Source organism: Balaenoptera musculus, chromosome 8 (genome assembly GCF_009873245.2).
Source record: "Balaenoptera musculus isolate JJ_BM4_2016_0621 chromosome 8, mBalMus1.pri.v3, whole genome shotgun sequence".
In the NCBI taxonomy this organism is placed as follows: Eukaryota; Metazoa; Chordata; class Mammalia; order Artiodactyla; family Balaenopteridae; genus Balaenoptera; species Balaenoptera musculus.
The window spans coordinates 9,474,343-9,490,168 of record NC_045792.1 but is presented as its reverse complement, the minus strand read 5'-3'; the positions used below and the strand labels follow the sequence as shown (position 1 = coordinate 9,490,168).

Sequence of the window (15,826 nt, the reverse complement as noted above, 5' to 3'; positions counted from 1 at the left end):
TCCTTTGTGTATAATTCTCGACAGATTTTCACCTACTGCAATAATGCAAATCAGTGAATTAAAAGTAATTTTTTCTGTTACCTCCAGAATTTTATCAACTTCCATAAATGTTATAATCTAGGGGAAATTTTTTTTTTGATGCTGTGCCATTTCACCCAGGACAAACTGTGCTTAAACCTTAGATCAATGGCTCAGAAATGTCTGCATGTTAGGATAATCTCTTTGGCAAACTCCAGACTCAGCTCTTAACCTCAATTCCACCTATGGCTCTGCTAACCATGCCAAGCCTTCTCTATCCTCATGGAAAACTACCATGTCCTCTCAGATTTTTCTGAGTATAGATGATCTTTAAAAGTCTCAGGAACCTGAGGCTCTGGTGAGTGAATGGGTGAAATGGAAAGCCCTAGAAACCAGGGAACTTGGCTGCCCGTGTTACTTTCTAAAATTTCATGTGTGCATACTTCCAGAAGGACAATGGATGACTGGAGTTAAAACCAAACCAGTCAACTGGAACATCATTACTGACCAGAATGAGAATCCCCTTGTTGAGCTGTTAAGCTTAGGCTTTGTCATCCCACCCACGTTCCTCTGGTGAATGCTGGCATGCAATATGTCGAGAAACAGAGCAGAAGAAACCAGCACAGAAGGCAGTCTCCCTTTTCATGCTTTAATCCATACCCTGTGCTCCATTTTTGGAGGGTGGTCTCCCCAGTCCTTGCCACTCCCACAATCAGAGCAGGTGAGGTTCATCATTATTCAGCCTCATCTCCATGGAACCTTTACCAGGCAACAGAGATCCTTGGGCCATGAGATTCTACTCCTTAGTTCTTAATTACATGAAAATGAAATCACGTAAGAAAAAGCAAACAACGCAAATACATGAAAGCCTTTACTCCTGGTAAATTCTTCAGGGTCCCAGGTTTCCCTGACATCAGAGAATGAGGCAGGGCGGATGGGGTGGGGTGTCAGGAGAACAGTCTGGATGGCCTTGGCCAGCAGCAACAGCTTTCGCTTAAAGTTTCCATAATTGGAGCTCAGATCTTCTCCAGCTTTCTTCACGTAAGTGAAGTGACCCCATCAATCAGGATTCTACAATAATGACAGTGCCTTTGTAAGCTGACACCACTTCAAAATCCCCTCACAAACTCATGTGAAGAGGGTCGGCTGGGTGGGTTTGTATATATGTGGAAATGTAAATGACTTCAACATGGTTTTAATTAGGCGTTACTGAATCCCTCAGCACCCAAATGCTACATCTCACTTGTGGCAGAATAAGCACTAGGGACAAAACCAAGAGACCGGCAGAACAGTAGGAGGGCTAGGCAGGAGCATTCTAACAGGAAAAAACCCCACAAGGAAAGAGGCTTCTGACCAGGCCCCCCTTTCAAGCTGTGTCTGGCACCTGGTGTCATTTTGACAATGGGGAAGGGAGCAGCCTGACAAGGTCCACATGAAGCCGCCTTGATGTTTTTGCCCATCAACCACTACTCGCATCTCTCCCGAGAATCAAAGGAAAGTGCATGGTGAAGAAGTGTATCAGTGAGAGTTGTACAGTTAACCTGTGAAAGTGTGGCAGAGCCATCGGGATGCAGGTCTCCTGCCTTGAGTTCAGGGCTGTGTGCTTTAAGATTTGAGCCCAGGAAGGACAGAATCCTAAAGGATGGTCCCTTATCAAACCTAAGGACTTGTCCTGGGCCACTTTAAACTTGAGGGTGTTAGGCGTCTTTAGGATAGTTAACAGCTTATTTGGGGGCAAATATAGTAAACACAACCTCTTAAGTCTTCCAATTCTCCTACTTCACACCTGTGAGGTCAAGGCAGGAGCACTCCCGTCACGGAGAGGCCTCAATTCAGGCGAACTTTGGGAAGAATATCTCCTCAAGGTGTAGAAGAAGGTTGAGAGGTTCTGCCCAGGGGGGTGGGGGGCTGGGGTGGGGTGATCTAGTTGTGGGAAGAGGTTACTAACGCACATCTGGGCAGGTCAGGGGACTCCCTAGAAAAGGTCTTCCCAGGCCGACAAGACGGCTTCTCCCAGACCATCCCTGGGAAAGAGTCGAAGGCAGGTGTCCACACGTGGGGACCGGGCTAGGAGGTCTTTCCTGAGTGGGTCCTCTGGTGCCTGATTAAGTGGTAGCCTCTGCTGAAGCTCTTTCCGCAGGTAGGGCATGTGAATGGTTTCTCACCAGTGTGTGTTCTCTGATGCCTGACAAGGTGGTCTCTCCGACTGAAGCTCTTCCCACACTCGGTGCAGCGGCAGGGCCTCACTGAGGCGTGTCCCCTCAGGTGCTTGGCAAAGGCGGCACTGTGGTTGAAGCAGCGCCCACATTCACTGCACAGATAGAGCTCCTCGGCTGCGTGTGTCTTCCGGTGGGCCAGGTACCGCCTGTGGTCACTGAAGTCCTCTCCACACTCTCCGCACAAGTAGGGTTTGCCTCCAAGGTGGATTCTTTGGTGTGTTGTGAGCACGGATTTCTGGCTGAAGCTTTTGCCACAAATAGTACAGAAGAAGGGTTTCTCTCCCGTATGTGTCCTCTGGTGCCTGACAAGGTCTGAAGTCCAGCGGAAGTGTTTTCCACAATCGTCACACCTATAGGGTTTCTCAACAGGTGGAGTTCTCTCAACCTGGACCAGAGGGGAGGTCTCATGCAGATTCTTCCGGTTTAGGGGATATTTATAAGGAGTGCTCATTTTGTGGACCTTTTGGTGCCTGGCGAGATGTGAGCTCCGTGTGTAACTTTTCCCACACTCCATACATTTATAGGGTTTCTCTCCTGTGTGAGTTCTCAGGTGTCTAACAAGGTGGGAGTTACAAGTGAAACTTTTACCACATACAGGACAGTCATGATGTCTCCCTAACAGGGGGTGGACAGGCATGGTTTCCTGAAGATTCGTTAAACTATTAACTTGAGAAATATTTGTGCCAAATCTTCTTTCGTTAAGTCTACCTGGATCATCCTCAAAGACTATTTCCCAATCTGGAGTCTGGTGAACCTCTGCATCTCCCAAGATAGACCTGTGTAGATCCTCCAAACTCAGATCTTCCGGCTCAGGACACTCCTCCTCATCTTCACTCCTATCTCCTGTAGAAAGGGAGAGAGGAGAAAGGAGGAAATTATAGAGGTAATGATGCCTTGTGCACAATGGAGATTTTTAAACAGTTTTGGGAGGGCAAGACCGTATAGAGAGACACCCATGTTTCTTAAGTGTAGAGGCTGGGAAGAAGGAAATAACCAGTCAACTGAATGCCTGTCATGTGCCAGGCACTTTCTTATGTGCCATCTCACGTTGTCAACAGCCTTCGTGTGGACAAACATTATTATCCTCCTTTCACAAATGTGGAGGTTGAGGATCAAGGGTTTACGTGAATGCTTAAAAAATGGTATAGCTGCAATTCCAAAAGTTCCCCTTTTTCGTCTGTCACCATTTTGCATTACAGATCCCTCAAACCAATGATAGGCGTGAAAAGGGGAAAAGGATAGAAGAATTTGGCTTCAGAGGGAGACACTTGCCGTCGGCTGACATGTTAGAAGAACCAGTGAGAGGGGTTCCCCAGAGGGCGAAAGAAACACTGACCAGAGGAGCTGCCAGCTTGGGGACAGATCCCCTTTGTCACTCCTCACCTGTGTAGGTGAAACTCAGGATTTCTGGCTCTCGAGGCTCCTGCGCCTCTGGGATCTCTGGGATCAAAGGCTCTTCTTCTCCCATGTGGGAGATCTCGTCTAGTCTGGGGATTGGAAATGCTGCTCAAGAGAGGGAAAACAGGACGTCACGATTGGTTCAACTGTTCCCCGTGTCAAGAGCAGATCTTTTCTGTTTGGCAGACTGCAGAACAATCACATAGGCAGGTCAGTCCATCAAACCTTCAGTCTCTTTAGCTTGAGCCCCTCTGACGAGTACTGCATATCTCTTGCCTTTCACCAGCAACTCAATAATCACACAGCTGTCAATGTTACCCTCTCTTCCCATATTCAAGTAAGTAGATTGTCTCCAACTTTCATTGCTTGTTTCAAAACTGATATGCTTACCTACTCACACTAAACTTAAACTCATACTAAAACTATAGTATTACAGCTGTTTTCTTGTTAGAGGTTTCCAACTACTTCCTAGGCATTTTCTCTTCCCTCTAACTTCGAAGGACACCATCTTCCTCGGCTGTCCTTCAGTGTCACTGGTGGGGTCGGCATAAGAGAAGTGTAGTATGTTCAATCTAAGGTCTAAGACACCCTCAATTTCCAACAAGAAAACGATCTCTGTGCTCAGGACACTCTAGAAACACTTGAAATTGCTTACACAAGGAGACCACAATTCCACAGTCTTCTTCCAAGACATATTCCCCATAGAACTCTTTCTGTGTTGGATCCAGATCACTCCACTGGTCCTGGGAGAAGCAGACAGCCACATCCTTGAAAGTTACCAATCCCTGAAACAACACAAAGATTCTATTAAAATGTCATGCTTTATGGAGCCTCATATTTTGTTCCTGGAATAAAGGTCACTGGAACAGGCAGAATCCATCCAGGAGACAAAGAAACTCAAATGGGACACGTGGTTCCCTTTCAGGACATCTGTGTCTCATCCTCTGTCGCTGCTTCCCAAGTTTCTGCTTTTGCAACTGGCCCTCTTCCTGCTCCCTCCAATCCCACTACTTTCCCTCAGCACCAGACTATGTTCTTCTTTCTGGGGATATTGTTTAAAATACAGGAAAGGTCTTAGAAGTCATCATTCAACTCCCTATTTTACACTTTAATGCTACCTACATTTCTGCAAAAATTTATCTTTTCCAGGAAGCTTTCCCTAACTGACCTTACCTAATCACACATCACTTACATAGTCTATATAGCATAAATAGGACTTTCTTCTTCAGCTAGACTACAATCTAAAAATAAGGATGGGGGGCTTCCCTGGTGGCGCAGTGGTTAAGAATTCACCTGCCAATGCAGGGGACACGGGTTTGAGCCCTGGTCCAGGAAGATCCCACCTGCCGCAGAGCAACAAAGCCCATGCGCCACAATTACTAAGCCTGCGCTCTAGAGCCTGCGAGCCACAACTACTGAAGCCCACGTGCCACAACTACTGAAGCCTGCACTCCTAGAGCCCGTGCTCCGCAACAAGAGAAGCCACCACAATGAGAAGCCCCCACACAGCAATGGAAGAGTAGCCCCCGCTCGCCGCAACTAGAGAAAGCCCACATGCAGCAACGAAGACCCAACGCAGCCAAAAAGAAATAAATTAATTTATTTAAAAAAATAAATAAATAAGGATGGGGACTTCCCTGGCGGTCCAGTGGTTAAGACTCCACACTCCCAATGTAGGGGGCACGGGTTCGATCCCTGGTCAGGGAACTAAGGTCCCGCATGCCACGCAGCGCGGCCAAGATAAATAAATAAATAAATAAAATAAAAATAAGGATGAATTATATTCCTTTTTTCTCCAGCCACATAGCTTAGTTGTGGGGCTCTTGACCATGGTGAAGTCTTCATGAATGCCATGGCCTGACTGAATGCAGTCCCTGGAAGAGGATAGCACCCAAAATCAGAAATCGTTTTTGCAGGACAGTCAGTTATCCTTACAAATGATGATCAAGTTTATTCCTTAAAACCAAAAACAAACCCTCACTTGACAACTTCAAAGTTGTACTGGGGTGTTACCAAATAATCCCACTTTGTTAGTCCCTCTGGTTGGTGGCAAATCAAAAGGCTCTGGAGCCTGTAGATCCGACTGAGATGTTATAACTGATCTCATTAGCTGCAGTTCCTCCCCTTCCAGACACATGCAGAACTGAGAACTTAAACTGGCAAAGGAGAGTGGAAACTTGTGTCCCGTCTGACCTGTTCAGTGTATATGCCCAACGGTTCCTCAAATTCTCCATGGTATAGACAGAAACTAGGGTGCACCTGTGACAGAGCAGTAAGAAGGGCAACCATCTCTGGGTTTCCAGGGTTCCTCTCTTCAGGAAGGGCTGGGTCCTGGGGCACTGGAACCTCTAAGAAGAAAAGAAGGCAGAGATCAGCAGTGTGCAGGGCGGCCCTATGACTGGCAAAGAGCTGAGCATCCCCCATGGTCTCTGGTGGGAAGGTGGGAGTCAAGACACAGGCCTAAGGGCGGCTTGAGTCATCCCAACGCCACCACCTATAACACTATGGGAATGCCAGGAGAATAACCAACAAACGTGCTATCCAAGGCAGCCCTGCTTACGGGTACTCTAGCTAGTACTGTCTCCTCTCAACACCCTGTGCTCTGTGGTTTCCTCCCCTTATGATCTAGCCAGCCTCCTCGGTATGGGAGCAATATCCCCCTCCCCTCACTCTGCCACGATCCCCCCTTCCTGCTGAGGCTCCCACCGCTCTCCTGCAGGGGCTGCAACTCCAACTCCTGGCACAGGCTCTGCTCTTCTGGTGCCCCCAGATCTGGGCTCTGTGTGGTCTCCTCACGGGACTCCTCGGGGGTCAAGGTGTGTGCAGGATCCTGAAGCTCACTAGGTGACCCGGGCTCTGCTGCTGGATGCACTGTCTCCTCGGACAGGACTTCCTGGCCGTGAACATGGACAGTCACCTGGGAATAATTCCAACTTCCAGTCACCATGGAGTCAGGAGGAAAGTCTTGGCTGTCATCAGGGCTTATGTTAGGAGAAGCTGCCAACAGGAAAACTCCCAGAGGGACCCAGACGAGGAGGGGAAAGTCCAGTCCCACCGGGGCGTGCGAGGAGGAGCTGAGTTTATCCTCGCCAGGACAAGGGGGGGACATTCAGATACTGCCCTGCTTTCTCATTTCCCTCAACCCTGCCTGTCACCAGGGCTCTGAGGGCCCATCCTTCCCATCTTCGCCTACCCCACCTGCGGCTTGCCTTGCTGTGTGCTCCCCTGTCTGTTGTCCTGAAAGGGGGATCTGTCACTGAGGGGCTGAGAACCTCTGAGGAAGTCACGGAATTCTCCTCCCCAGGGAATGGAGGTTCAACATCCAAAGGGAAAACCAAAGCCATATCACCCTTGTGTGCTGAGGCCACAAAGATGGTCCCTAGGCAGGTGTTTAAAGAACCAGGAAGTCACACTCATACACACACAAACACACACACACTCCTGTGTCCCATGGAGCTCATGGATCTAGGTACAACCCAAGGGTGGAGCCAATTCAATTTATGGGGTAATTTATGTGAGCCCTACCCCTAAATCCATCCTTCCAGCAAATAGACCCCCTCCACGTCACACAGATCAGGACTCCCCCTCCTCACCCACCGCCTTGGTCTCCTGGGTTGTTTCTGCAAACCCTCCACCAGCGTCACGGCCTCCTCGCCACTCTCTGGCCGCTGGCCCCGCACCCAGCTCTGCAGTTCTCCGGGCAGGACAGTAAGGAATTGTTCCAGCACAAGCAGCTCTAGGATCTGCTCCTTTGTCCTCCTCTCTGGCCTCAGCCACTGATGACACAGTTCTCGGAGTCGGATGAGAGCTTCCCGAGGGCTTGCTGCTTCCTGGTAGCGAAAGCGCCGGAAGTTCTGGTGCGACGTCTCAAGCACAGGGTCATCCCTCTGTAAGACAGACTCTGGCCTACAGGTGAAATCATCTTCCAATTTCACCATGAGGATCCCCTCTTCTTCCCAAAGATCCTGGTCCTCTGGTTCCAAGGCTGTAGCCATTGTCTGGCTCTGGCTCTGGGGTGGTCTCACACCATCGAGAGCTCACACTGTCATTCCCCCCGTCTCAGACTGGGCGCCTCGAGGAGTTTCTCCCAAGGGACCTGGGTAGAGAAGTAAAGACAGACAACACTATAAGCATGAAAGTATACACAGGAGTAACAGTTCTGAGCTCAATCATAATCCTGTACACATAACACTCCCAAACTTAAATCCCCTTTCCCCTAATCTCCATATGTTGTAAATAGATCTAGTTGGAATAGGATAAGCTATGCCTGAAGGTATGTTCTCCCACTCCTTTTCCTAGGCAAGGTTCACACCCCATAGAAAAACAGAAAAACACTGCATTTCTACTTCATGAAATATGGGAACCTAAAAGGAAAATGGCTAGGAGAAAGGACACTCATAACTGCCTGCTAAAAATGTGGTACTGACCACAATCTGTTTTACACACACACATGCACACACACACACGCTGACATATATATTAGGATATATATTCTGAGAAAAGACACATTGACAGGGCTGAATTAGACAGAGAAGGCTTTGTGGAGGTTCATTGTGAACTGAATCACACTCCATATTAATTTATTCTGTAAAGTGGGAACTCTCAGAGATTTGAGAGGATTGTATGCGGTAACAGCGAAGAAAGCCACTTACACACAGTGGCTGGCACATAAGCACCCCCAAAAGCGATCCTCCTCTTAAGACATCTTTAACTGGAAGACCTACAGACCCTCAAAACTGAGTGCTCGAAACTAAATTCACGATTCCTGCTCCCAAATCCACCCCTCTTCGTGTAATCCTCTTGGCTGATATCATCACTTGTTAAGTCAACACTCAACCTTATCATCTTTGGATTCAACTTTGAATCTTCCCCATTGCTTACAGCTCATTAAACCAATTGTACCTCTTAAGCCTCTAAATCTGTTTCATCCTGATTTAGTTTGGGCCCCCATCTCTTGCCTGGACTACGGCCATAACTTCCTAACTGGGATCCCCACAGTACTCAGCTATGAGCAAAACGCAACAGATTCAGCTGTGGAGCTTTTGCAAAACACAGTATCACACACACCATTCTTCCGGATATTCTGATTCAAGTCAATCCAGGGAACTGTATCTTTAGAAATGCTACATGTGGTTCTGATGTGCATCCTAGCTGAGAAACACTTAGGGCATGTAAGGTTAAGAGAGAGTCCTCCTGGAGTCAGATTGCCAGGGTTTGAATCCTGGCTCTATTGTTTACTAGATGTGGGGTCATGGTCAAGTTCTTATTCTCCTTATGCCTGTTTCCCCTTTACAGAATGGAGGTAAGGATGGAATCCACCTAATAGGGTTACTATGAGGAATATCTGTGAAGTGCCTAAAAGAGTGATGGTGCCCCAATGTTAACCATTATCTTTCTGAATAATAGTTCCAACTGCATCACTCAACATTTAAAAATAATAACTTCATACTGTTAGGAAGATCAGTTCCAAAATCCTTGGCATGGTACATGAAGCCCTTCACAACCAGCCCTCAATTTATTTTTCAAGCCTCATATCCTCCCCTCTTCTCTGTATTACCTGCTATAATGAATGCACTGCTGACCTCCCTACAATAGGGTGTCTTTCCAGGCCTCCAAGTCTGTAAAAGTCTGTTCCTTTTGTACGGAAAACTCCCACCATCAATGCTTCACGTGTGTTCCTATTTCTTCTCAACAGGTCCCCTCTTCTTCATTCCCAGGATTTACAGTTTCGGTCTTAATCAGTTCTCCTCTGGATTACTGCAACTGCCTCTAAATGTGAGCTATCTGTCTCCAGGTTTGTTACCTTTGTTACCATTCATCATATCACAAGAGTGACTGCTCTTGGCAAATCTGGTCCTGTCCCTTCCTTATTTAAGATCCTCAATCACTCCTGTCTTGGAAGTGAAATACAAACTTCTAAGTACTATGTATTAGGTTGACCTTCATCTTGGGTTTCTTTTTTTTTTTAATATTTATTTTATTTATCTGGCTGCACCAGGTCTTAGTTGCAGCACGCAGGATCTTTCAGTTGCAGCATGTGGGATCTAGTTCCCTGACCAGGGATCCAACCCGGGCCCCCTGCATTGGGAGCGTGGAGTCTTAACCAGTGGACCACCAGGGAAGTCCCTTCATCTTGTTATTCCTTTGCCTTCCTCTCCAATCCTTTCAAACACACACACACATGCACATTGTGCATGTAAAGCACACAAAAGGTCTATGCTCTTTGGCTTTTGAACATGCCGTTCCTTCCAACTCTTTACCCTTCATTAGGTTAAACTTATTTATCTTTCAAGACATAGACAGGTAAGGCTTCATGTCTCCTGAGATGCTTTCCTTGATCCCATTCTCCCTGCCCTTAGACCTGTTAGAAATCACTTTGCTTCCCTAGCTATTTGGACATATCTGTATCTCAAAATCTGCCGTATCACACAGCCATCGTTCATCTTTCCCCTGAAACCCCTTGAAGTAGGGGACTGTGCTTCAATCAATTTCCAATACCTATAACAAAGCACACAATAAATGCATCTAAATGAATAAGCCTCCACTTTGAAGTTTTCTTCCTACATTAACAGTAAGAATCAATCTTTTCCTCCATAAGTTTTTACTTTTTTATTCACCGAATCTTGTTAATCCTACCTTCTAAATCTTTCAAATTCATGCATCTCATCTCCACTGCCATTCCCCGAGTCAAGCCGTTATGACCCACTAAAAGGCATTGATAGGACCTCTTAAAAAATGACGATATCCTCGGCCCCTACGACTGCACCGGCACTTACATGTGGAATGAACCACTTGGTTCAAATTTTACCAGTGGACTTCCAGGTGCCACCCCCTCCAGACCACTCTCCACATGCAACCTGAGGGTTCTTCATTTTCCAATCTTTTTATGCTTCACTACAACTGCCTCAGGTCCACCTTCAAGGTCAACGATCCACTCTTAACAGCTGTAACGTGCTGTCTAATGTGCTGCTGCCCATCAACCACCAAATTATTCATTATTTAAATCTGTATCTCAAATCACTTTCCATTCAAGCTTATTTCATTTTTCCATTACCCGCAAACATTCACTACATAATCTCATGGTCTGTAGTTCCGTAATTTACAGATCTTCCTGTGCTAATTTACCTACTTATTAAATCTGCTCTATCTCATGGTGGTTTGTTTTTGCAGGTGGTTTGTAATTTTTTTACGTTTTATGCCCATTTTCTTTGGGAGAGCCCTAGGTTATAAAAGTGAGCCCTTTGAATGAAATTTCATTTGCTTCCATCCAAGTACTAGTGGTTTCAGTATCTTAATTTCTCAGAGTCTTCCTGAATTATGCTGACAGTGTCTCATTTAGGCCTAAGCCTGTGAGCGATTTCTGTCCCACCCAAGGCTATGGAGGCCTACACTTCCTTGCCCTTTTGCTTGATCAGTAGACAGATTTTCATGGAAGGAGTAGCTCTTCAAGGCTCCAGGCTGGCAGATGTTCAACTCTATATCCCTCCCCCATCCCCACCAGTGCCCCATTTTCATATCTCCTTGTTGGAGTATAGGTATTAAAACCCCAAACTTTAGAAGTCTTTATTTTGGTTTGAAATCTCCTCAGGCTGTGGTGGAGTTAGATTGTGCTCACTCCTCCAGCTTTTATTTCTGGAACCTAGACATTTACCTTTAGTTTGGGGGCAGGGAGGCAGGTGAGTGCAAGCATTTAAAAATGGGCAAGAGCCATATCCACATCAATACCACCTGCAGTGCTGCGGTAAGGTCTGAGTGGTGACCCTTCTAACATACCACATCGGCCAATGGCTTCACATTGTCCACAGGGTAAAATCTAAACCCCTTACAATTTGATTCCCAAGGCCCTGCAAGACCTGGCCCCTGCCCACCTCTCTTCTCCCACGACTGCTACTGCATTGAAAGTTGCTGCTCGAATACACTGCTGTATCTCTTTTCTACGCCCTCACTAGGTGTTCCTGACGCTGTCGACTCTGCCTGAAATACCCTTTCTACCCCTTTTACTTGGTTAACTCTACTCATCCTTCAGACCTGCTTTCCCCAGACACCTTCCCTGGTCCTCCCAGATTGCGTCCACAGGAACTTGGACCCTGTATCGCAGCACACACATATATCTACTTTTTGTGTGGTAAGAATCGTTCATCCTCCTGTTTAGTTCACTAGACCGTAAAGCTCCGAGGGCAGGGCCACACAGCACCCAGCTCAAGGCCTGTCACACAACAGGTACTCAGGCAGAGACCACGGTAAGTCTTTTTAAGTCTTTCTCTGGAAGGGCAGATCCAATATCTTATTAATTCTTATTCACTCATTTGTCCAGCAAACTGTGTGCCAGACAAATGAATAAATAAGGGAAAAAACACTTATTATTTAGATTGTGAGTAAAACAGAATACTCTTAGTGGTTCCTGAAGTGAGGAAACCACAACTCATCACAAGGAATCTTCAGGCTGCCTTGGAGAATCCACATACAAGTCACACAAAGCTGTGCATTTGAAAAAAACAAATCATTTTCCTTTGAAGATATGAATCAACCTTAGTAAGCACAAAACCGGACATCAAGTAATTTAACACTACAACACTGATTATTTATCCAGACAATCCCCCCAACATCTGCAAGGCAGGAAAAGAAGATGGAATTGATACTCAGGGTCTCTGGCTTAATGAGGGGATTTCTATTAACTTAAAAATCCGAGAACTTGGGCTTCCCTGGTGGCGCAGTGGCAGAGAATCTGCCTGCCAATGCAGGGGACACGGGTTCAAGCCCTGGTCTGGGAAGATCCCACATGCCGCAGAGCAACTGGGCCCGTGAGCCACAACTACTGAGCCTGCGCGTCTGGAGCCTGTGCTCTGCAACAAGAGAGGCCGCGATAATGAGAGGCCCGCGCACTGCGATGAAGAGTGGCCCCCACTTGCCGCAACTAGAGAAAGCCCTCGCACAGAAACGAAGACCCAACACAGCCAAAGGTAAATAAATAAACAAATAAATAATAAAAATAAAGGAATTCCTTTAAAAAAAAAAAAAAGTAAAATAAATATCCTTTAAAAAAAAAAAAAATCTGAGAACTTGCCCAGCGAAGCAGGCTAGGAACTCTCACTGTTTTCACGTAGCACAGTCCACGAGATGCCCTACTACAGATTCTATAAAGTATGCGCTGACAGAGGGTTCCTGCTCTTACAGGGCTTTGCTCTCCAAAGAAAAAAGAATATAACAGCATCACATAAAACCTGCTGATTTAAAATGCTCTTCAGAAATCATGGATTGAGATTTCCTTTGCTTGTTTTGTATTTACTTTGGCAGCCTAGGAAGATGAGATGGCGACAAAAAATCAGCAACAGCGGAATGAGGGGAGGCAGAGTTGTCCTTGCTGGGGCAAGAGATGGGAAGGAAGAGAAGGCGGGCAGTGCTGTGAAAAGAGCACCAGATTAGGTATCCAAAGATGTACGTTCCAGCCCACATCCCCACAAACCCGGAACCGCTCTAAGGGTTTCCTGAGACAAGGTACACGAGAGCCCTTGTAAAGGGTGAAGCCCTCTTCAGACAACAACTCTCAGGACTAGCTGAGATCTATGAGAGCTTATGAACTGGAGTGTGCTGTGCAAATGTCAGGTGTCAGTACTAGAGACAGAAAACGGGCTTTGCATTTTATTCCATTTATGGGATGGGTTACCCTGCAAGTCTGCCTTGCAATTTGTTGCCTTCTAACACCTTCCCTCAGTGTCTGTCCTTGGAAGGAGTTCCACAGTGACAGATAAAAACCCAACAACAGGATACTACAGAGAGACCGTGAGGCCAGGCCAGGAAGAGTGAAGGACCTGCTTCCAGAAGGCTCTAAAATAATGTCTGCAGAGATGCTTCACAAGCCTTGGCCTGGGCTGGCCCCACCACCTAGCCTCTTCAGTGTTTCTAGGACGTCTGGGGCAGGACTGCGGAGGAGATGTGGGAAAGGCAAGGCCTTTCTCCAGTCTGTGGTCCAGCTGTGTCTGTCCATATCTGAGTGGGTCCCATGCCAGTTAAGGCCCTAACTCAACCCTGAAGACCAGAAAAGAAAACTGCAGGCAGTGAAAAGATACCTGGGTCTCTATCTTAAAATGTTATTCCTACTTGGAGTGATCCTTCTGGACCCTAAACGACAAGGTCTGTAGTCTTATAGCATCTTCCTAAAGGAGAGGTGGGATCTATTTACTGGCAAATAATTAATCTTCAGAAGAAAACAGTGACCAGAGAGGTTCCAATGATGATATTCAGCAGACATTTAAATTCTCTCCAGTCTCCCTTCTCCTCTTTGACTCTAACACAGGCCCAGAGCCTGGAGATTTGAATCAATGATCGCTGGGACTAACCAGATGCTTGCAACTGCTCCTCTCACTGCTCTAGAAAAAAAAATCAGCTAATAGAAATTGTTAACTGCCCTTTTCTACTCCTGTACTGTTCTTTAAAACTAAAGACTATCCACTATGATCCTCCTACTGGAAAGATTCTTTCATTTTACTGTTACTTATCCTTATACAAACGTTTACCCATACTTTCCACGTAATGGTTAGGGGTTCTGGAGCCTTAGTCTGGATCCCTCTCCTCACCTATTAGCCAGGTGACAGTCCCTAAGCCTCAGTCCAATCTTCAACATGTGGCAAATACTTCCTACCTCATATGGTGGTCTTAAGGATCAACGAAGTAACGCATAGAATCGCTCAGCACAGAGTCTGATATATGGTAGGTGCTCTATATATTCTGTTCTTTCCTTCAAATTGCTTTAAATCCTTTTGGGAAGAAGATTTAAATGATAATCAAACAGTCCTTTATTTCATCATAATTCAAAAAAAATTTTTTTTAATGCACAGGTAAAATCTTGGTCTGTTTACTGTTACATCAAAAGTAAAGTGTTAAGGGAGTTCCCTGGTGGTCCAGTGGTTAGGATTCGGCGCTTTCACTACTGTGGCCCGGGTTCAATCCCTGGTCGGGGAACTGGGATCCTGCAAGCTGCATGGTGCCGACCCCCTAAAAAAAGTAAAGTGTTAAACCAAGAGAGAATTCTTGCTTTGAAAGCACTTATAAACTCAGATTAAACAAGATCCTTGGAACCAGATGGGATGAAAACTTAGATAGGTTTTCCTGCCTAAGACCAGAGTAGCGATACTTCTGCTTACCAATATCACAGTCCTGTCCCCTTCCTCTAACTGGGAAGAGGCAACCTGAGGCAAACCCAGTTAGTACAGGCATACCCCATTTTACTGCGTTTCACCTTCATCACGCTTCACAGATGTGTTTTCTGTTTTGTTTTCTTTTACAGCTTAAAGGTTTGTGGCAACCCTGCAACAAGCAAGTCTATCAGTGCCATTTTTTCAACAGCATTTGCTCACTTGATGTAATCACATTTTGATAATTCTCACAGTATTTCCAGCTTAATTATTATTATATTTGTTATGGTGATCTGTGATTAGTGATCTTTGATGTTACTATTCTAATTGTTTTGGGGTGCCACAAACTGTGCCCATATCAGATGGCAAACTTAATCAATAAATGTGTGCTTTCTCACTGCTCCACTGACCAGCTGTTCCTCCGTCTCTCTGCCTCTTCTTGGGCCTCCCTAGTCCCTGAGACATAACAATGTTGAAATTAAGCCAATTAAAAACCCTACAAGGGCCGTAAGTATTCAAGTGAAAGGAAGAATCGCATGTATCTTGCTGTAAATAAAAAACTAGAAATGATTAAGCTTGGTGAGGAGGGCATGTCAAAAGATGAGACAGGTTGAAAGCTAGGCCTCTTGCCCCAGTTAGCCAAGTTGGAATGCAAAGGTAAGTTTCTTGAAGGAAACTGAAAGTGCTACTCCAGTGAATACACAAATGAAAAGAAAGTGGAGAAAGTTTTAGTGGTTTAGATAGAAGCTCAAACCAGCCACAACAATCCTTTGAGCCAAAGCCTAATCCACACCAAGGCCCTAACTCTCTTTAATTCTATGAAGGCTGAGAGAGGTGAAGAAGCTGTAGAAGAAAAGTCTGAAGCTAACAGAGGTTGGTTCATGAGGTTTAAAGAAAGAAGCCATCTCTGTAACATAAAGTGCAAGATGAAGCAGCAAGTGCTGATGCGGAAACTGCAGCAAGTTATCCAGATCGAGCTAATTAATGAAGGTGGCTAAAATAAACAACAGATGTTCAATGCAGACAGAACAGTCCTCTACTAGAAGAAGATGCCATCTA

The 15,826-nt window shown here is 45.9% G+C and overlaps 1 protein-coding gene across 5 annotated transcripts in view; it reads right to left on the bottom strand.

Annotated features, from left to right (window-relative positions):
- Nucleotides 1-661: 661 nt before the first annotated feature.
- Nucleotides 662-15,826, bottom strand: part of ZNF202 (zinc finger protein 202) — a 20,709-nt gene continuing 5,544 nt past the window's right edge. For 4 of the 5 annotated variants that reach the window (XM_036862188.1, XM_036862189.1, XM_036862190.1 and 1 more), the window contains 6 exons: nucleotides 7,229-7,731; nucleotides 6,342-6,552; nucleotides 5,829-5,983; nucleotides 4,291-4,420; nucleotides 3,621-3,740; nucleotides 662-3,080 (listed from right to left, as the gene is read on the bottom strand). In XM_036862188.1, the coding sequence (XP_036718083.1) occupies nucleotides 2,086-3,080; nucleotides 3,621-3,740; nucleotides 4,291-4,420; nucleotides 5,829-5,983; nucleotides 6,342-6,552; nucleotides 7,229-7,630 (2,013 nt within the window). In that variant the 5' untranslated portion in view covers nucleotides 7,631-7,731 and the 3' untranslated portion in view covers nucleotides 662-2,085. The remainder of the gene's footprint in view (nucleotides 3,081-3,620; nucleotides 3,741-4,290; nucleotides 4,421-5,828; nucleotides 5,984-6,341; nucleotides 6,553-7,228; nucleotides 7,732-15,826) is intronic. The other variant, XM_036862192.1, reaches the window with a different exon arrangement.